At 37.2% G+C, this 22,666-nt stretch overlaps 1 protein-coding gene across 10 annotated transcripts in view; it reads left to right on the top strand.

Moving 5' to 3' along the window:
- NKAIN2 (sodium/potassium transporting ATPase interacting 2) overlaps window positions 1-22,177 on the top strand; it is a 1,033,472-nt gene extending 1,011,295 nt beyond the window's left edge. For 5 of the 10 annotated variants that reach the window (XR_004267626.1, XR_004267624.1, XR_004267622.1 and 2 more), the window contains 3 exons: window positions 14,921-15,002; window positions 15,618-15,705; window positions 19,764-22,177. Coding sequence is in view for 5 of the 10 variants with exons in the window: in XM_032274380.1 (XP_032130271.1) it covers window positions 14,921-15,002; window positions 19,764-19,773 (92 nt within the window). In the remaining 5 variants the exon portion in view is untranslated. Of the gene's footprint in view, window positions 1-14,920; window positions 15,007-15,617; window positions 15,706-19,763 lie in introns of those variants that run through there. The other 5 variants (XM_032274380.1, XM_032274376.1, XM_032274379.1 and 2 more) reach the window with 3 other exon arrangements.
- Window positions 22,178-22,666: the final 489 nt, after the last annotated feature.

The following is a 22,666-nucleotide window of genomic DNA, read 5'->3' as shown; positions in this document are numbered from 1 at the left end:
AATGAATTCAAGAAGCTTAAATTTGGAGTTAGACACATGCACATTTAAACCAATAAAACACAAATGCATCGAAACCTGTCCTGAGTTCCTCAAAATCACCTGGCCTTGGGATAAAAGTCACAATGGATTTACTGAATCGTTAATTTGAAAAGAAAACCACAGGAAATTATTCACTTCTTTGGGGCTAATAATTTTCTGTTATTTTTGTTTGATTTTCTTCTAAAGTCTGCTGGCCTGCACTTCTGTGTATTGAATTCCATTCTGTACGTTTTTATCATTTCTCCAGTTTGTCAGGATCATTGGATTTGATTTGAATGCAGTTCATTGAGCACAATCACATACTCTCACCCATTGGGGAAGGTAGACATGGGAGCAGGGAGAACTATTTCCCCTTCAAAAAATGTTTGTTCCTTCCTATCTATAAAGAAATGTATACTATGCAGAAACTATAGACAATACAGATAAACAAAAAAGGAAAATTAACCCCATAATTCTGAGTTCTGATTCTCAGTTCAAATTTTGGTATATTATGTGTCTGCCTGGCTTCCTTCCTTCCTTCCTCCTTCCCTCCCTCCCTCCATCTCTTCCTTCCTCCCTTCCTTCCTTTCTCCTTTCATCTTCCTTCCTTTCCGCCTCCCTCCCTCCCTTCCTCCATTCCTGCCCTCCTTCCTTCCTTCCCTTTTTCCTCTCTTTCATCCTCCCTTCTTTCCTTCCTTTCCTCTTATCTATCTATCTCTCTATCTACCTATTATATAGCTGTCATTCCTCCCATCTGTTAGGGCCATATTCATGCTGTTTTGTGGTCAGAACTTTGTTTCACGTTTATAAATCACTCTTCAAACATAACCTACATGGGACAATTAGAAGTTCAGAAAAGGTGCCAAGTTCTTGGGTACCAAGTTGACTGAGAGAGTTGTGAGAAGAATATGTTTATTTTACTTATCTAGTATCATACTGAAGCAATCAAATAAAATGTAGCATATTCTTAGTATCTTAACTAATTTATCTTCTTTTTATAACATTTGTCTTAGGAATTTGATGGTGACTGAGTAAAAAAATTTTGTCCAACCTGCCAATTTCCCACTAAACCCAAACTTGTTACTTCTTTCCTCTTCTCTGAACAGGATCACAAAGCCTGAAGGCCCAGGCTTTGCATGCCACTAATCTCTCACTATGTCTACATGTAGAATCCTAGTGGGGCTAAGGTGAAAAAAGGTGCCATCTTTCACCTTTGCTTCCCATTACCCCCACCCAAAGCACAGAAGTTCTGCATTTATTTTATTTTGTATGCTTTCTGTTCTGCTTGTGATTTGTTTTGAACTATGAGTCGTACAGGGTTTAAAATGATGGAAACCTGCCTACTGCTCTATTTCAGCACTTTAATTTTATAGGCTCATAAAGATTAAATGACTTGCCTAAAGTCACTGAGCTCACTCGTGAACTTCCAACATTCAAATACAGTACACGCTGACTCACTCAGGTTGGAAGAATATTTAGAGGAGTCATTAGGATCCATGCCTGCCTTGTTCCCTGCTATGTCTTTATCATCTACCATATCCCCAACCTAGAAGAGGACTCAGGAAGTATTTGCAAAATACATGAGTGAATCAGTTGGATCTCCACAAACATTTCCTGACCTATATGGAAACTTCTAAGGAAACGTGACAACTCCTTAGACTTCAATGTATTCTAAGTAAATGAATAATTTGAATAAAACACCTGTCATTTTCTAAATAAGAGGAAAAAAGATGTGCTGCCATATACAAAACTAAGTGATCAACACCTGAGACAGAGGCTCCATATGAATTTTCCTCCCGTCAATCATATTCAGTTTCCTATTAGTGACAACAGCATTCTCCAACAGTGATACATGTAATGATTTCCACATTGTCTCCCCAGATTGCTGAGCACTGGTTTGTTTTTCAGCCTACTGTTAAATTGCTCCCTCTTGTGATCATCTAAGAGAAAACACATAAACTGTATTTTTAAATTTGGATAATCAGGTCAAAACTGAGTGATTCTTCAACAATCACTTCTTATTTTCTCTCTTTTCTCATAATATCTCCTCCGTTATACTATATTGCTTTTCACTCATAAACACACACACACACAATTTTCATCTCTAAATAAATATGACATTTCCAAGTCAATAATATGAGGGGAAAGAAACTGTTGCATTATCTTTCCTGTGTTAGTTAAAAACAATCAGAACTTTGTTTCTAAAAAGCAATATAAAGGTAACGATATTCAGATAAGCAAAGGAGGGCCTTTAACTGGGGTGAAACAAAAGAGGTATTTTTTATGCAAAGAATATTTCCGGCAGGGTGAACTGAAGTTTCCCAGCAGATGAAGAATACTAATGCTGTTTTAACAGCCTTAATAGAAAAGAAAGTTATGTGACTTCAAGGAGGAAAAAGTAGTGACATTTACAGAAATGACTGAACGGGAACCTTTGATTTTGCTGACTCTGCTTCTTCCCGTGATACAGACCCCCACAGCCCACCTGCAATGGGTGTCCTGAATTAGCTTCCTCACCATCTCTCTACCTGCTCATGGATAATGACATGATAAAGAAAGGACCCAAGTCATAGAAAACTGGGGTGATTTTTGCAGCAGGATGTTGACATACACTTTTACAAAATAAAATCACTGGGATTCTTTAGTCCCATCTCCCAAGAACAACAGCAAGACAAAGAGCTGGCACAGGAAAATGAAGTCTCTTTAAAAGCCCTCCAAATCAGAGACATGCTGAGAAGATGACATTCACAGTTGGCTTGATGAATGATGTTGGCCGGTGCCCACTTCCTTACATCCAGTTGTGCTTTAGTTTTGGAAGTGGCATCTCATAGAAACAGAAGGCTGGGCTCAGAGATCTCCTTCTTAACAGCAGGAGGACTAAGAAACACTGGATCTCTAAGGATGGCTACGAGGTATGCAGAACAAAAACATCTGAGCAAAGAGCCTTACATCTAGCTACTGAAAGAGTGCCTTGGAAATAAGGGAGCTGGAGGCAACCCCTCAATTCTGTGTGACATATAAATGAGGCTGCTCTGGCAGAAGATACTCTGGGAGGCCTCCACTATGATTTGGTTGGTGTTGTGTGGCAGGGAGTGAAAGAGAAACAAACCTAAAGCTCATAGGAGGTGTGGATTGTTTAAATAATAGGAAGTAATTAGACTGAAGACAAAAATCAGTGATGGCATTTTATAATTATGATTAAAGTTTAATTTCCTTTGGTGCTAAAATCTTATTTAAAACATTTACCGGCAAAGGAAATTAGGATGTTACTATCAAGAGGCATAGAGTGCTTCTGGGAATCCATGCCTATTATCACTTGAAAATTAGGTTAGGGCCGAAGTGGGAATTTCAATTCATTTTTGTGTATAATAAATGGTGACCAGACCTCAGAGTCAGCGGGGTTGGCAGGAACGGACAGTGTAACACTTGCATTTGTTTGTTTGTTTGTATAGGATTAACTGCAAATGTTTTCAACAAAAGAGAGTAGTTTATACATTAACAATCCTAATACAAAATGGAAATCGGATATGGATTGCTGCCTTTGTAACTAATGAAGCTGATGTTAAAGAAATTCCCAAGAGTGTCACTGCGAAGGGAAGCACATGGTCACACATCCATACACCTTCACCACTGGATTAAATAGAACAGGGGACAGTATTTCTGTTGGCTCCAAACCTGTCACCCTAACTCTGTCTCCAAGGCCCCAACTTTTTCATCATTCTGTTTTCCCACTCATGCCACAGTTTCCGATTGCCATTTCCAGCAGCCAATCTTTTTGGAAACTCACTTAGTAGAATCAATGTGTAATGGTAACAACCAAATGCAGATAACTCCTTTACACTGATTTTTCTATTCACTGTGCCTTTGTGGATTTGCTCATTTTAAATATTATATTGCTAACATTCATATGCAAACTAATCCCAGAAATATGCAACTGTGTATAATCATAAAGTTATAAGCAATATTGGCGGTCACCTACTTTAATTCCCTAATTTTGCAGCTGAGGAAATGGACACTCGAATTGACTTGCTCAAAGTTAAACATCATTTAGAGGCAGAACTGGGGGCAGAGCATAGATGTCCAGATTCTAAGTATACTTTCCATGTCATTTCACTATGATACCTGAGACACATTCTTTTAGCAAATATTTACTGAGCAACCGCTGGATGGTAGGCAGTGTGTTGCTATTAGGGATAAAGCAGGGAACCAAACAGATACCATCTTTGCCTTATGGCACCTACAATCCAGTACACAATTTACAAGAGAAACAGAAATTACAATAAAGCATGATGAAAGTTCAGACAAGGAAAGCAGATGGGGGTGCCACGGGAATGATTCCAAAAGGCTCTCATGCAGTTTTGAAGATAAGGAAATTCTTCCCTGAAGACATGATGATTCAGCTGAAACCTAAGGGATAAATCAGAGGACTATGTAGCACGTAACAAAAATAGGCATGCCTTTTTCAAAAGGCTCTACTTTTCGTGTTCATATTGACCAAAGGTACACCATAATTTACACCAGAATGATTGTAAGTGCTTTTAATGAACTCCATATACCAAATCTAGTTTCAGCTTTCCCAAATACCAATAGAAATGTTAGAGTAACCATGGGACATTGTCTTTCCTGAAATTGCTACTGTTGTTCTAAGAAGATGATTAATTTAGGCCCAGGAGTTTTGTGATTTTCATTTCTGGAGGCTGTAAAATGATACAAAGATTATGTTAGCAAAGATTACAAGGCAAAGAATATTTCTCTAATAGGTGATTACAGAACGTGTTTTATTTTGTATTTCCCTAAATATGCATATGTTAATGTACCCACAACCCTAATTTAAAATCCTGCATTTAAATGGGCTGTGGATTCTAAATATATTCTGGATATCAGCTGAGAATGCATACCCAATCATGTCTAACGAGCTCACCTATAGCTTATAATAACTGCTCCTTCCAATTTCATCTGAAAGACATGTCATATATAATTGAAAGCAATTCTAACAGAGGAGAACAAAACAAAGACTGGAAAATCTAATCCATCCAAATGGCACGCCACAAAGTGAGCCCAGGCACATTTAAGGTGAAGTTGGCCTAGCTATTTCATCATAATCTTCATCACAGACTTCTCTACATTTATTGAAAGCATCAAAAGATACCAGATTCATAATTTTCTGACTCAAGCTTTATAGTTTCTCCACCCTGTTAGTTCTCATCTCCCTCATCACCACTCCCTTCATCTGCCACCTTCATTCCCTTCATCGTGGATCACCTTCGTTATTGGTGGAAAGAGGCTTCTCTAAGATCCCCAGTTCTGAAATGTTCTGGCTGACTGTAAACACCTGTCTATTCTTTTCCCTTGTTCCCCTGCTTCCCTCTTGGAAAAATTTTCTTCACCCTTATTTGGGAGCTTCCCTCCACTAGAATCTTGTGTTATTCTCATGCTTTGGATCTTCCTACTCATTAGCTATCTCCAGGATTAGCAAAGCGGTGTTCTCGTTAGCACCCTTGGTTTCCTTCCTTGCTTGCACTTTGTTTATGCTTGGATTTTCGACATCTGTGTCTGACGATGCCCAGGTTCAATTTCTCTGCTTCTAATCTTGCGTGGTTGCTCATTGCTGGGGAAAGTAACCAAACCCAACAGCAAATGTGTGCTTGCTACACTCAGCTGGGTGTTGTCTCCTGCTCAACCGTGCTTTTATTCTTCTGCATTTGACGAAGTGGCACCCTGGCGACAGGATCTGTTCTACACCTTTCCAGGATCCTTAAACCAAATACTGAAACCTGAGAAAGTCAAATCTATCACAACAGAAACGTCTTTGATTTTCCCTCAAGAGCCTCAGCAAATCTCTGTACTGGCAATTATTCTTTGCTCTTCCTGCAACCCTGTCCGAATCTGAGAGGAACAGGTAAGCTTCTCCTCTACAAAGTAATCCATCCCCCAACCTTTGGCTTGTCATTCTGCCTGACCCAGGACACTGAGCTCTCGGTGTTTTCATTCCTGACTTTTAATTGGACAGTTCCTTTTGCTTACATATGTGGCAAAGCCTCATAGATCACAGACAAGGCCAGCCCCAGATTCTCTGTGTTCTTTCTGATAATATACAAGGCCATTTCCAAAAGGATTCAAAATATGGAAATTCAGTTTTATATTTTTAAAAATATAAATTAACTTACTTTTTTCTACATTATGTCACACAGGCTATTCCTGTTGCTTGTCAAATCACAGTTAACCAACTAAGTGGGCATTTGACAGCTCTCCATAGACGTCCCTCTGGTCTCCTCAGCTTCCGTGGATGTCCTATACACTTTTGTCACTCTATACAAAATTGTAATAAACTCTAATACAAAGTTCCCTCTGTTGAGCCTTATCCCCATCTATTCTCCTATCCTTGGAAATGCTAATTATCTCAGTAAATGGCCTATGTGTGCATTTTAAAGCATAATTCCAATTATTTCTTTTGTGTAAATCCTTTTTGAAAAGAGATGAGATCCCAAACCTACTCATAGTGTATTTTTAATATACATGCTTCTATGGATTACACACATATGACACCTGATTCTCTCAATAACCCTACGAAGCTGAAGTTGTTTTATTATCTTCACTTCACAGAGGAAGAAATAAGGTTCAGAGCAATTGTGACCTTATTATGTGTCCAATGCTGGTAAGATGTAAAGGCACAACCTGGACACAGGTCTTCTGACTCCAAAGCCCCCAGTCTTTATGCTACCAAACAGATTCTACAATGATGTATCAAGTAGTGGCATTATGATATATCAAGTGCTGGCATTATATTATTAAAAGACTATCTAATAACAAGATCCTGGTCTCAGCAGAAACCCATCATGTGTTTCTTAAAATCTCACCTAAGATACCACCCTCACTGAGAATTAGCAGATACAAACAAGAACTACACAAAATAGTTTATCAAGTGGAACTTATGTCTCATTTTTTATTAGGCCTTTAGAACCAAAAGCTTAAAGTGGTTTTTCAACTAACTAACGATATACTTTATTTATTGTGATGCTATTATAGTTATTGCTTTTCACCTTCATTTTTTAGCATGCGTGAATGTGTTACCAAGCTTAAACTATTAAAGATCTGTTTCTGATACAGGTAAGAAGGACAGTGAAAAATAAAACCCTAAAGCCCTGAGAAAACATATTTGATGAAGCATCTGCAGTGATTTAGCCAATAAGTCTCATACATTCCATTTGTGCTTTGCCTGCTAGAAGCCTTCTGTGGTTTAACACTCTAGTGACCTCTCAGGCAACAACAGCCTAAACTACCTCTTCCTGTAAAGGATTGTATTTTCCTTATCAGGAGAAAGAAAAAAGAGTTCGAGTTCATCCAGGGATTTTAGCCCAAACTGAACACCTCAAGCTCACCATAGTCAGTTTGAATTCCTGTCACCAAGTAGATCTTACTGAAAGAAAGGTGGTTCTTTGCAATTTGGCTTATGGTTCACCATGGTTTAAGTTCCTTTTGTGTAGGTGGAGCTAAGTACTCTTGGAATTCCTACCGATGGAAATAAGGGGAAGATGCTCTATTTTCATAGACCCTATTAATTTCCTTTAATATTTAGAAAAGCTCATTGAAAGACATAAAATACTTTAGTGTCTTTCTGTGAGTTATTCTAAATATTTAGGCTTAGCTTTCTATGAACTACCTTTTTAAATTTCCCTTCATGGTTTTTTACAGCTCTGTCTCCAAAAGGGAGTATGTTGACTAGTGGCTTTGTCAGTAATAACCAACAATTTTATATTACAATACCTCATTGCCATCATATATTTAATAAAGCAGTTTCAAGTTTGCTGAACTCAGTGTTCATGATTAAAAGGTTTTAATAAAAGAAAGGCTCAACATATTATTGCAAGAGGTGAGCCTTTCTTTTATTTAAACCTTTTAATCAAGGGTGAATATTTATTCAAAAAGCTTTTTTTTTTTTTATTTTTAATTTCCTTTTTTTTTTTAAGAGACGGGGTTTAATCATGTTGGCCAGGCTGGTCTCAAACTCCTGACTTCAGGTGATCCTCCCGCCTCGGCCTCCCAAAGTGCTGGAATTACAAGCGTGAGCCACCATGCCTGGCCCCTCGAAAAGCATTTTTATCTTGCTTGGTAATTTCTAAGTTCCACTATTATTAATGTTATTAAATCACAGTTATTAAATTGATATGGCACTTAACTAATTTAAAATAATTGCACCTATAATCATTAAAGTATATCTACTAACCTCACCCAGAGGTCAATAGATGTAAACATACCCATACTGCAGGTAAAATGAAGGCAAAAAGAAAATGCTGAACACTAGTGATTAAGAAGTACAATTTTTTTTCACCTTATGTCCATTTGTGTGCCTCTGTTTAGGGTCCTGTAAACTGACCAGAAAGAAAACAATGTTCTTCATGCCAGTTACCAAGATTTGTAACACTTGATAGCATTCATCATATTTGAAATTACGGGAAAGTTTTTGAACACGGGGGAAAGGGAGGGAAAAAAAGGTTCAAATGTCTGTACTCGTTTTGATGCTAACGCACATCCTAACCTCTTTCTTTTCACTCCTCTTGGCCAAAGAGGATGCAGTGGTGGTTTCTTCCTACTGTTATCCAAAAAGTTTCTTTTGCATATCTCACAGTACCCAGGTAACAACTCTGTAGATTGTCTATAAAAAGTCTTCTCTTTATTATCATTCAAGGTCTTAGCAATCAGCCAAATTTCACTTGGAAGCTTTACCGGCATCTTCCATGCTCCAATCAATTGCCTTATTTTCCTTTACAGCCTAATGGGTCTAAGAGTTTATTTGGTAAATACCTATTGAGTATCTTCCATGAGACAGACACTGTTCTGGGTTCAGAGGCTAGTAAACAGTAGAAAACAGTAAATTTCATGTAGCTTGTATTACAGTAGTGGAGGAAATCAACAAATAAACAAGTAGATTTATACATCAGATAGACATAGGTTGCAATGAAGTAAAATAAAGCTGAGTGTGGAGAAGGAAGTTCATCTCTAACATCCCAGCAAGTTCTAAATTTCCCTTGCACTAATTAGAGTTACATTTCCCTTTTCCCAAGCACCTCTTTACCTAGATGTACCACTTATAACCTAAATACTGCATTTCCAAAAGAACGCCAAACACCAACTCCGTTCTGGCACTATTTTTCTTTAAAAGCAGCAATATGCCCTGGCAAACAAATTTCTGATAATCAACTTTGAACCTTTTCATAGGCCCTATTAATTTCCTTTAATATTTAGAAAAACTCATTGAAAGACATCAGACACTTTAGTTTCTTTCAATGAGTTCTCCCATGTTCAAAAACTTACCTTGACGTATGTTTTCTAGCTCTTTGTCCATTTATCTTAAATTCATTGACATCTTTCCTTTCTCCTTCTCCTAATTCTAATTTAGGCTTTTGGTAATTCCTGTTTGTCTTTCACATTTCCTATTAAGCATTGAAGTAACACAAACAATATGCCAAGTTGCTAGAATGAAAACATCTCTCATATCTTTAAAAAACATCATTGTTATCAGAGTCAGACAAGATGGGGATGAGAATATAAATATTTTTTAGAAGAAAGGACTGTTTAAATGCTTTTTTGGTGTTCTGCATAAATTATCAGACACAAAGCACATGAACTAAATCTTGAAGGATGCTACCTTCTTAAGATGCATTACAAAAAAAAATACCACATTGGCAGCTATCACTGGCAAATTTGGCAAAGGTAGTTTCTGCATAAGTCATTGTTCATATCCAAATATTTATACAGTATTATATCAAGGAAGAATCTAATACTGTACATTCTTACAGTATTAGATGGGAATAAGATAAAGAGCAAATTTTCCAGAAAGAACAGAGTAAAAGATGCTGGAGAACAAATAACAAAAAGAGGAATCTTCAACCAACAGAGAACTCAAAGCAAAAACTCAAAACTTTTATACATTAATAATTTAGAAAAAAAATCAAAAATGTGATTTGATGCTTTTGATCACTGTTGATAACATTCCAAAAATGTACTAGAAGGCTTAAGTCAAATGCAGAAATCTCTTTTTAAATATACTTACAATGGCAATAGAATGCCTGGTTTCTAGTCTTATCCTCAGCTATTGTGTGGCCTCAAGATAAAACTCTATAAATCTGTATTTATTTGTAAAATTCAGATAATTATTCCTACCAACCTCATAGTAATGTTGTGAAGGTAAATGATATCACTTGAAAGAGCTGCATGAACTATTAAATATTTTGCAATTATTGGGAATTTAGTTTATTTTTAAGGATGTAAGGAGATTCTAGATTGATAGAAGTAACTGTTTTCTAAATAATGCAGAGATGAGCTATTGCTATAACATCTAGCTGCCATCAGAATTATCTGGACAAAGATCTGTCAAACGTTTTATGACTCTTATTGCTCAGAAAGTTTTAGAATATGCTGTAGTCTCTTTAGAACCTGAATAAATATCATTATATAAAGGAAACTGAAAACAGAACAAAGTTCTATTATAGGTATCTTAAAAATGCGATAACCCCAATTATTCAATATTTGACAGAAAAAAAATACCTCTACTTCTCTGTCTATGTGGCACCCCAAAAAGTTCTATTTGTGGTTGAAGAACCCTTCCGTAAATGGTAGAAGATCAACTCTCTCTATGCTGACCACATAATCTTAACTGTAATGGTTGGTTGGATCCAGTTGATTCCTATTCCTCTCCCTGGGGTTTGTAGGAAGATATCCAAAGAATTTCTGAGAAGAAGTACACATGGAAATTGACTTTACACAAACTCCTTGGCTGTAAACTCAAGCATGTAGGTAAAATAAGCTACAGAAAACATGACCTCTGCTTCTGATTTAAATATGAATGCCCCCTCACGAGTGAAATGGTAAAAATCCAGCCGGTTACATTCAGAGCTGCTTCTTTTCTCATCTTGGTTCTGGGTCACCTTCTGTTGTAACTTCTTCCATACCCAGGCATCAGCATGGTCAGAATAATCAGAATGATCACAGTCCTTCCGTCAGAGCTTTAGTGCTATCCTCCTTAATCTGGGAAATGTAAGCCAGCTCTCCTCACCTACACAGCCAGCGTACAGATCATGGCTAATAAGAGCAAACCCCAGGCTGCTCAAGCTCCGTTTGCACCACATGCTTAAGACATGCATTTCTCCCCTGGCCTTTTCTCATGTCTTGGGAATGTCTACATTGCTTCTGACTCAGGCTTTGCTTTCCATTTTGGGCTTAATTCTATTCACTGGACTTCAAGATTCATCTGGTTTTTTTCACGTTATCCCTTGGTTCACCCAAAGATCATTGGTTCATAATTATCATCTGTTTTTGTTTTTTTGTTTTTTTGGGTTTTTTTTTTTTTGCCATCCCTCCTAAATCCCTGTAAACAAGTTAATTAAATATTTCAAAACAACGGCAATGATAATAACAATAACAGCAGCAGCAATAAAAATACTAATAAACATGAGTTTTACTTGGATCCCAATTTCAGTGGAGACCATACTGTTTCTCTCTGCCCTGATCTTGACCTACTGTAACCCACTCTCCACTGCTATGGTAGAGACCATCCTACTGTAAGGGAAGCTCAGAGCAGTGAAGCTCTGACTCTGAATGCCTCTCAGAAAACCAGTCCTTAATTCAGTCTCATTGTCGACAAGAGCCCATTCGGATAAACAGGAATTTAGACACTATCTGCAACAAATACCCAGTCTTAAACTACACACACACACACACACATACACACACACACACACACACACACACACACACACACACACATATATATTCACTCTTGTCACCCAGCTGGAGTGCAATGGTGCAATCTCGGCTCACTGTTACCTCTGCCTCCTGGGTTCAAGCGATTCTCCTGCCTTAGCCTCCTGAGTAACTGGGATTCCAGTTGCCTGCCACCACGCCCAGTTAATTTTTGTATTTTTAGTAGAGACGGGGTTTCACCATGTTGGGCAGGCTGTTCTTGTACTGCTGACCTTGGTGATCCATCCGTCTCGGCCTCACAAAGTGCTGGGATTACAGGTGTGAACCACCACACCCAACCAATCATTTTTTTAAGAACACACTTTAAATAGGGTCACTGTATAATTATTACATAGTTCTTCTGGTCCTGTTTATATTAGCTAAGGTACAATGTAGAAGACAATAGAGGCAGGGTAAAAGACAAAAGAGGATCACACTCTTTTATCCACCATCTGTAAAATACTTCCAATAGTTCTGTAGTTGTCCCAAGTTAAGAATTTTCTGTCTTCTCTTTCTGCTATGCTGCATGGCTTAGAATTATAAAGAAATCTTGAATTTTTTGATGGGCTCTTAATTTTCTTCTTTTACACCATATGTCTCATCCAGGACCCTGCATTCCTTATTTTATCCTCCTATCAATTATATGAGATTAATATGATAATTCCTATTTTAAGAGATGCTAAGTCATTTCTCTAATGTCACATAGCTGGCAAAAGGATAGAGCAGAATTTAAATCCTGGTCCTTCTAATATCAGGGTATCTGTTCCTGTCATTATACCCTTGCACTTTGTATGAGAAGAGACATTCTGTCTGTGTAAAAAGGTTTCCCATGCATAAAAGAAATGCACTATCACACCATAAAAAGTTCTGGTGGAATCTTAAATGCATGTTACTAGGTGAAAGAAGCCAGTCAGAAAGGGCTACATGCTGTATGAGTCCAATGACATGACATCCTGTAGAAGGCAAAATATAGATATAAAGACAGTGAAAAGATCAGTGGTTGCCAGGGGTTGGGGGAGGAAGGGATGATTAGGAAGAGCACAGGGGAGTTTTAGGGCGGTGAAACCATTATGATACTGTAATGGTAGATACATGTCATGCATTTGTCAAAACCCATAGAATGTATAACACCAAGAATAAACATTAATGTAAACTATGGACTTTGGGCAATGATGATGTGTCAGTGTAGGTTCACTGATTGTAATAAATGTGCCATTCTAGTGTCAGAGATTGATATGGGAGGAGGTTGTGTTTGTGTGGGGGCAGAAAATATACAGCAGTTCTCTGTACTTTCTCCTGCATTTTTCTGTGAATCTAAAACTGCTCTAAAAAAAAATAAGGTCTTTTTGTAAGAGAAAACAAAGGATTTCCCCACTACACAGACATCATTGACTTTATGTCACTTTGCACCCTGCTCCAATTTCTATCTGTAGTACCCCAAATATTAATCAGAGAACAACAACTAGACAAAGTAAGCAATAGAAGGAGATGCTAAAAAAAGTAACGGTGTCCTAGGGCGTTCTGATTGTCTGTTTCACTTTCTCTCCCCTTCCTCTTTTCTATCTTGTTGGCCTCCAGTCATTTTGTTTCTTTTATCTCCACTCTTAAACCTCTTTATTCACAAATGGAAAAGAAAAAACAAAAACTAAACTTTTTCAAGGTGCTTTTAGAATTGACTGTTCCAGTTACCATTGCTGCCAAAACTGAGTGGTATTTCGCTCACACGTTCTGTGGGTTAATAACTCAGACAGGCACAGAGGGCCCGGCTTGCCTCTGTTCTCTGATGTCAGAAACCAGAACTGGGAAGATTCTAAGACTGAGCTGACTCAACAGTGACGGTCTAGAATCATTTGAAGGAAACTTGTCCAACCCAAAGCCCACAGGCCACATGCAGCCCAGGATGGCTTTGACTGCGTCCTAAAACAAATTTGTAAACTTTTTAAAAACATTATGAGACATTTGGCATTTTTTTTTAGTTCCTCAGCTATCATTAGTATTAGTGTGTTTTATGTGTGACCCAAGACCATTCTTCTTCTTCCAATGTGGCTCAGGGAAGCCAAAAGACTGGACACCTCTGATTTAAAGCTATTTTCTTTCCCATGCCTGGGTTTAGATGCTGGCTATCAGCTGATACGTCAGTTATTCTGTTACTGAAACACTTATCCATAGGTCCTCCATTGATCTTTCCATGTGGGCTAGCTTGGGCTTCCTTGTGGCATCATGGCTGTGTTCCAACAGAGAACAACCCAAAAGAGCAAAAGTGCATGACACTTTCATGACCTAGCCTTAGAAACCCCATAGTGTCATTGATAGCATAGTCAAAGCTTCCAGAAAGGTCTACCAGTGTTCAAGAGGAAGAGACATATACTCAAACTATTGTATGGGAGGAATGTCAAAATCACATTGTAAAAACATGTAAAATAGGAGATACTATTGCTGCCATTTTTGAAAATATAATCTGCCACATAATATATATATTAGATTATATATATTTTGAAAATATAATCTGCCACATAATAAGATTATATAATATAATCTTATTATATATTATTGTATCTTAAATAGCTAAGTGTGTACTGAATTTGAATATTTGGCTAGATTGTTCCAAATCTTTACCTCTGATTATCCGTTTCAGATTGTAAGCCACATTTGGCAGGGACAGCAATGTCACGTTCATTTACATCACCTCTACCATAGCACCTTGTGCTTGACAACCATAACATGCAATATTATTACTAGCACTGCAATTGCTGATAGATACTTGCACTTGAGTGGTCATTATTTATATTTATATGCTATAGCATTGTGTAACATGTCACAGAAAATCTACACTAACCAAAAAGGCATATAGCATCTCTATTGTGTAAATAAATTCATTATTTCAGTTAGGTCTTGGTTGCTTGAGAATAGTGCATCATTTTTTCTACCAAGTGAATACATTTTTGTAAAGCAATAATGAATCTTACAATGAGTTGGAGAGGAGGGAGTGGCAGAATCACTACCTTAAAAGAACTATTATTTCTTTCATTTTTTTCTGAACAATTAGTTGCTTTTAATAGTTTAATAGACTGTTATTAATAAAAGGTCATCTTTGTGGAGCCTTGATCATGAATGTTTCTCTCTTCTGAAAATCTAACTAATGAAGACAATTGTCTCTTTTCAGTTGATTTCATAGGTGGCTTTGACTCTTATGGCTATCAAGGGCCTCAAAAGACATCTCATTTACAACTACAGCCTATGTACATGTAAGTATTTTTCTTGGAAGGTGTTCTTCTGGGGTACTAAAGATAATCAAGTAACTGTATCATGATACAAGATTGATGGCATGCAGCTTTTGTTCAGTTATATACTTACAGTATTCTTTCTATTAATATTGTTTTGGCTAGGATAATTTTGATAACATTTTTCCTTGTATTTTTCTTATTTGACTTATAAGAAATGCCATTTCTAAAGTTACCTTTAATCTTACGTATCACCTACAAGTCTCAAAATCCTATGTTAGTTACCTACCACTTCTTTGATTGCCAAAAAGTTGTATTTTTTGAAAATGATATAACAATGTAAGCAGTTAAAGGTAACTATATATAAACCATATATTTAGTTTCATTTTACAATGGTTGTCCTGGCATAATTAGTACTCTCAAAAGAGTTCTCATTTAAATGATAAATAATAGGATCACCCTAGTTATATGTAGTATTTAAAAAATTCAAAAACTGAGTAATACACTTTCTCTATCATTTTTCTAATGTAAAAGTGGAAATGAACTGGAGCATTAACACTGAAACTTATCGAACCCTTAACTCTAGCACTCAAGAGAGCAGACATACAATCAGAGCCTGATTTTTATATCTGTGTTTAGGCAAATTCCCTTGGATAACAACTGATAACAAATTCTATATATCAGCATCAAGTGATATGCTGAATTGCAAGCGAAGATCAAATAGAAAGTAAGATTCCAATTCATTTTAAAATGTGAACTTCTCTTTGAAGATATGTGTTTGTTGTCCTTGTCCTCCACCATTGAATCATTTTGCCTTTTAATATCTTCAGCGTGTAGGATAATAAATGGAGTTTGGGAGTAAGTATTTCTCCTCCAAAGAGATTAGTCTTTAAACACCCCCTTTTTAAACTCTCTTTAAAAAAAAGAATAATCTTGCACCATGCCTGTCTTTTCCTTTGAGTCCCTTGTAGTTCTCTGAAATCATTTGCTAACGGCATCCATAAAACAGACTTTAGCAGTTCAGAAACCAACCAATACTTTGCTTCATTTGAAGTTCTGCACAGCGTATCACATATTTCTTTTTTTACATTCTCACAATCACTGCCCTAATTCATGCAATGTATGACCTTTGGTCTCTGTCATTTCAGAAACCTCTATTGTATCCTCCATGTGGCTGCCAAATTAATCTTCCTAAAGTACTGCGCTGGTGATTTCACTTTCCTGCCTCAAAGCTATCAAGCAGTCCCTATTACCTACTGAAAAATCTCAATTCCTTACTATAGCCTGCAAGTCTACTCTGACCTGGCCCCCAATAGTCTGTTGAAACAGTATCTCTTCTCTTCAACTCTTAATGACCTTTGAGTCCCAACCATATGCAGGTGATGCTGGAGATATTAGGAAAATGTAGTAATGAATGAGCACTAGCCCTGTCCTCTTGAAGCTTGAGACCATAAACAGTCTGATAGCTCCCCTTAGCCATTTTCTAGCCAGAGTAGAACTCTCGTCTTATCCAAATATGATATGTATTTTTCCAATGGTTTATGGTGTTCTCTTGACACCAAACATCACCTTTTTTTTTTCCAAATTCTACTCTTTGAAACCCCACTATCCTTTGAATTTTATCTTAAGATATATTCCTTTATGAAACACTTCTTAATCTTTTCTCCTCTAATATTTATCTTTTATTTCTTTCACCATGTACTACAGGTATTTGCTATGCATGCCATACCTTCCCTATCCTCCCAGAAAAATTCTTGATAGCTACAACAACAAAAATGATCAATCCTTCACACTCTTTACCATTCTTCTCAAGAGTTTATGTAACATTCTAGAAAGTGTTCTATTTAAAAAGGCAGAGCAATCAGGAGTAGTGGTTAAGATGACCCGCTGAAGGCATGCTCTCTGAGATTAAATTATCTGCAACCTTGGGCACGTAACTTTGTTTGAATAACTTTATTTAATCTTACCAAGCCTAAGTTTCCTCACCTGGAAAATAGAGATAGCATACATACTTTATCTGATTGTTCTGAAATTAATATATATAAAGCACATGAAACACAGGGCATGACACATAGTAAGTGCTTAATAAACTAATTAGTGGAGAATAATGCTTATGTTAATCTACATCACTCATGAAAAGGCGGTATCAAGTCAGAAATGACATATACTATAAGTCATTCCTAAAAGATCTCCTCTGTAAACAGTATATTACATATAACAGGGGTCCCCTGGACCGCGAGTAGTCCTGGCCCATGGCCTGTTAGATGCTGAGCATGGAGCAGGAGGTGAGCAGCAGGAGAGGGAGCATTACTGCCTGAGTTCTGCCTCCCGTCAGATCAGCAGCGGCATTAGACTCTCATAGCAGTGTGAACCTTATTGTGAACTGCATGTGTGAGGGAGCTAGGTTTTGTGATCCTTATGAGAATCCAGTGCCTGATGATCTGAGGTAGAACAGTTTCATCCTGAAACCTTCCTCCTCAACCCCGGCCCATAGAAAAATTGTCTTCCACAAAACCAGTCTCTGGTGCCAAAAATGTTGGAGACTGCTGACATATAATATCAGCCCAAGTAACATGTAACAATATAGTTGTGCTCAAGAGTAGAATAAGGCCAGGCATGGTGGTTCGCACCTATAATCCCAGTACTTTGGGAGGCCAAGACAGGTAGATCACCTGAGGTCAGGAGTTCGAGACCAGTTTGGCCAACATGGTGAAACCCCATCTCTACTAAAAATATAAAAATTAGCCAGGCGTAGTGGTGCACACCTGTAATCCCAGTTACTCGGGAGGTTGAGGCTGGAGAATCGCGGGAACCTGGGAGGCAGAAGTTGCAATGAGCCAAGATCACACCACTGGATTCCAGCCTGAGTGACAAGTGAGACTCCATCTCAAAAAAAAAAGAGTGAATAAAACATCTAAAAGGTTTATAATTGCTTGCTACTAATAATATAACATAATATTTTATTGTATTGATCAACATGAATGATCATAAATATGATCAAGCTGTAATAAATTAGATATAATCTCTCATCTCTATAGATCAGCTGTGATAACATGAGAATGCTGATTGTATATAATTTATTATTTCAAATCAAGCATTTATAGTTCTAATGGGCTTTAAAAAAGAGACTCTACAAAGATAGATATCTTTGTCTAGAATTCAATTCCTTGAGAACAAAACTCCCCATCATTTTGTTAAAGAGAACACTTTAAATGCCAATAGTTATAAAAAATATGTTGTTTTCCTCTTTACTGCATGAGACTGGTAAAATTGTGTCAGAGCTTTCAAGTCTCACTGGTCAATGAATAAGTTAAATGTTTCCTGGAATTCAAATTTAGGAAATTATGTATACTTAAGGAAATTATGTATAAAATTACTAGTCAGAATACTCCAATCATCCCTTTCACAAAACACCTCATAGGACACCGCAGATCCTAGAACACAGAAGTTTTATTTTACAGATGAGGAAACTGAAAACAAAAATCACACAACTTGTTAGTGATGCACCCAGGATTATCAACTGGTTTTCCTGACCCCTTCATTCAGTGTTCGTTCCAAATTCTTAGATAGACTATGAGTCTGACCTGGTATCACATTCTATAAGTTTTAATTTGCTTGTTTGTATTCTTAACACTAACTTAGCCACTGCATTTCCATAGACAGCTGTGCCTCTCTCCCTTTTCTGCATTCTGTTTATTTCTTTTTTATTTTACATTATGCACTGTTGAATGAGGGCCTTTTCAACTTCACAGCCCACAAAACCAGTCGTCTGAGAGCCACCGTTTATTCAAATCTAATGAAAAACCAAAACTGACACACCTATAAACCTCATCACCTACTGAGAGGTAGAGAACTTAGCATCTCCTATGTCTTTATCATTTAGAGTGTAACTTCTGTCAACCTACCATAAATATGTCTTGTAAAGTAAGAGTAATTTAACTTCAGGGGCCAGTTCAAGCACCCTAACAATATTATATAGCAAGTGGAAACAAAAGCTATTCTTGGAAGGAAAACAAATGTTGAAAAGTAATATGCACTTTTAGCTGTGGGACTCCCATTCTTCCCAGAAAATCTTCTGTGGCCAAGATCCTGGGCAAAGCTTTGAAAACACGGCTGTAGCTGACCCACAGTCACAGCTGTGTTTCAGTTCCTGCAAACAATGCATAGACAGTCCTCTTCACTTAAGTTGGGTGACTGTTCTTGGTTTGTAATTTTTCAGATTTTGTATAACTAATCTAAAAGGGAAGATTTTAATTATATTTTTCTTACAGTTTGGTAAACCTTGTTGAAACAATGATAGCAACAAAGTTGCTGCATACACACACACACACACACACACACACACACACACACACACACTCAAATGCCATGTCTACAGCTTAATTTTTTAACAAAATAGCTGCTTTGACTACCAGGGACCTATGTGACTGTCAGAGCAAGTAGAGATCTGATTGGGCTTCTGGCAATATAAGAATGTCCTATAATATATCAGACAGCATTTGAAAACATTGTATTTTTCGTGGCAGCCTAATTGCACAGAAATACATATTCATTTCATTTGTCCCTGGAAATAGATTCCAAATGACCAAAATTGGCCTCTCCATCCATGCAGTTGCGCTGAATAAAAAGAAAAGAAGAGGAAAATTCTCTATTTAAAACCAATTTGGGCTTCTTTTTTGTTTGTTTGTTTGTTTGCTCTTGTGCTCGGAAAGGTGAGAAAAGGTGGTGAGCAACAGGCACCCGTCACTTTTCCCCTTGACTAAAAACATCTTTTCTCTCTCTTAGGTCAAAATAATACAGATGACTTCAGTATGTCAGCCCATGGACTTTTCAAAGATATTTTTTCGCAGTGGCCTCCTGTATTTTATGAAGAGCAAGAAGCAACTGAGTTTAAATACATATACATATTAACAAAAGAAATACAAGCCTCTACATACACTCACACACACACACACACACACGAGCACGCACACACCAATTCCACTTGACCTCCTCTTTCTAACTGAAACAGACAAATATGCAGGACATGCCCATCTTGGATTTCCTGAAAGCAGGCTCCTTTCTCCCAGGCCTTTGGAAAGTTCAAAAGGAGATGTGTTGGTGCCCAATGGTTGCTGGACGTTGCTAACTCCTCTGCAGCCCAGCTGGTCGGCCTCTGTGAGCTGGGAAGTCATCCAGGGCACATTAGTTTGAGAACTCTGTCTTCTGCACTCCATACATTTTGACAGCACCACGGCTATTTAGGCAATGTAATTGCAAAAACAAACAAAACATGCCATGAAGACCTTGTACCCGAAATCCGAAATGACAGATTGTTTGCCCTAAAGGCTGTACCGTACATACTTGCCTTAACCCACCTACGTTGTGTGCCCAAGAATCTCAGTGCAGACAGCTCCAAGTCACTTCCTTTAGGCTAACACACTGCTATTAATTGTGAATGAGTTCAAGTCTGTGTGTTTCATGTCAAGGAACAAGACTGACTAGCTCAGCAGCTCCAGTGTGTCTGTATAAGAAAAGTACCAGCTGTCAGCAAAGTGCTTTACCACAGAGCCTCCGTGGTGGCCCAAAAAAGACAAGTAACAATAACAATGTTTGTCACCTTTATAATTCTAAAATATGGTCTTCTGATGGGGTTGGGGTGGGACAGAGGAAAACATTAATCTACTAAGCTTACTAGTCTATTGGAAGCAGAAAGCAGAAATGGCTTAACTCGCTGATTTTATTTATTGCACTCTAGGTGCTTTTATAAGTATCTACGATTGTCTTTTACTAACACAGAAACAGCTGTGGATTTCTATCAACAGAGGCCAACTGAATATGTATTAGCTATGTTTACTCTTTTATATCTAATTCAAATTGAAGACTCTATGTAGGTGAACTTTTTTTTCTAACTTCAGCATACAAGATTATTTTTGGGTGGGTGGGGGGAGCAATAGTTACCTTGGTGAAATATTTCAGATCTTTTTGTGGTATTTGGGGGATCTGTTGTGTGTTAGAGTGTATTTCAATCCTCCTGTATTATTGTGGCAGAAAAACTGTGCTGTTAACGTAGTTGGCAACAAGATGCCTTTGGAAACTTAATAGTAGGTCAATGTGTTTATGGAATATTTTGAACTCCTAGGAAATTTTGTTCTATATTTTAAAGCATTATTTGGTTTTCATTAGTGGAAAATATTATTAGCTCAGGCTTATCAGGAACTCAGATGAGTCATATTTTTTCTTGGATACACCTGAGACATTAAACTCAATTTTTTAAAACTAGTGCACCATCCTTCGTACAGTGAAATCCAGAAGCTACAAATTGGCATGGAGCAAGTATTTTTTCTTTGATTTCTATGAAGTTTCAGTTATTGGATTAAACTTCTTTGGACCTTAGCCTATTCAGATTTACATACACCAGTTCCATTACTGTGTTTGCATGGATGTCTGTAATATACACACACATCTACATTTGAAAATGATACAGGAACAAAGAGTTACCATTGGAACATAAGCTATAAAAAAAAAATTCCAGCACTCATGGTTGAATTTTGTCAGTGGCTTGTATGTTTGTCCATACATACATGTATAAAATAAACAATCGCAGCCATGTCAGTGAAACCTCATATGATGCTTTTATAGTGACATGCATGTTTAATGTATGAGAAAAATATTTACCAATGTACTGTCCTTTGATTCCTAAAGTATAAATACTATACATGCCAGAAACTATTCTAATGTGACTTTTAATGTGACTATTAAAATGAGGTTTCACTATACATTCATGCTGTGATGAGATTTCACCTTATAGTACATGTATATGGGTACAGAAAATAAGCCCTCATATTCCTGCTTTAAGTTATAGCCAAGTTTTCACCAAATCACAACTAACATCACCACCAAAATTTTAAAAAACAGTTGTTGACTACTAAAAAGTAATCAGTGGACAGGTCTTTTAAGGGAGCAGTAAGCACAGTAGTGTGATTATATCTGGGAAAACATCTAAAGTTGTACAGCTGTATCCTCCTCAAAATCCGGTGAAGAATGCTATTTTTCTAGGCTGAGCTTTTGTTATAAACCTAATATTCAGAAGGCAAGAGTTATGATCCTGATGTGTCCTTTTTTTTGCATTTGTTAATTCTGAATGTATTTTTAACAGAGTGATTTTTTTGACTTACTAGTGTAATTTGCATTTTAAAAATAAATGGAAAAATACTTAAGTTTCTGAGCCATCCCTGAAAACCCCTCCTGCTTCTCACAGTTTATTTGCTTATGCCATTGACTGGGAAACCCTATGAAATTTATGTGAAGGCAACGCTGATATTTTATGTAATGCAGGGATGTGTCAGCAGTGAAAAGAAATTGCCAGGTCATGGCATCATTTTTGCTGTCATAGGTAACATGTACTTTCGTTATCTGCTAACACTGAGTGTTCTTTTAGAAGACTGCCTGCAATAGACATGCTGTCATTTGGAGAACGTCCCCTCCCAACCCCGCCCACCGCCTTCCACCTGGGATTTAGTTAGTATCAAGCTGACAGTTGACAGAGGTCACTATGTTTAAAACTCTTGGTTAATTTATAGGAAGAAGTTTTTTTATTATTATTATTTTTATAGGCCAAATTATTAAAATAATCTAAAATACTCATTTATTTCCAGTTTGATGACAGAATGTTTTGGTATTGTTATTCAAATATTGATATTCACCTC

Source organism: Sapajus apella, unplaced genomic scaffold (assembly GCF_009761245.1).
Source record: "Sapajus apella isolate SASKATOON/1434 unplaced genomic scaffold, GSC_monkey_1.0 scaffold6, whole genome shotgun sequence".
NCBI classification, from domain to species: domain Eukaryota; kingdom Metazoa; phylum Chordata; class Mammalia; order Primates; family Cebidae; genus Sapajus; species Sapajus apella.
Note: the sequence above shows the minus strand (reverse complement) of the source record. Positions and strands in the feature narration are given on the sequence as shown.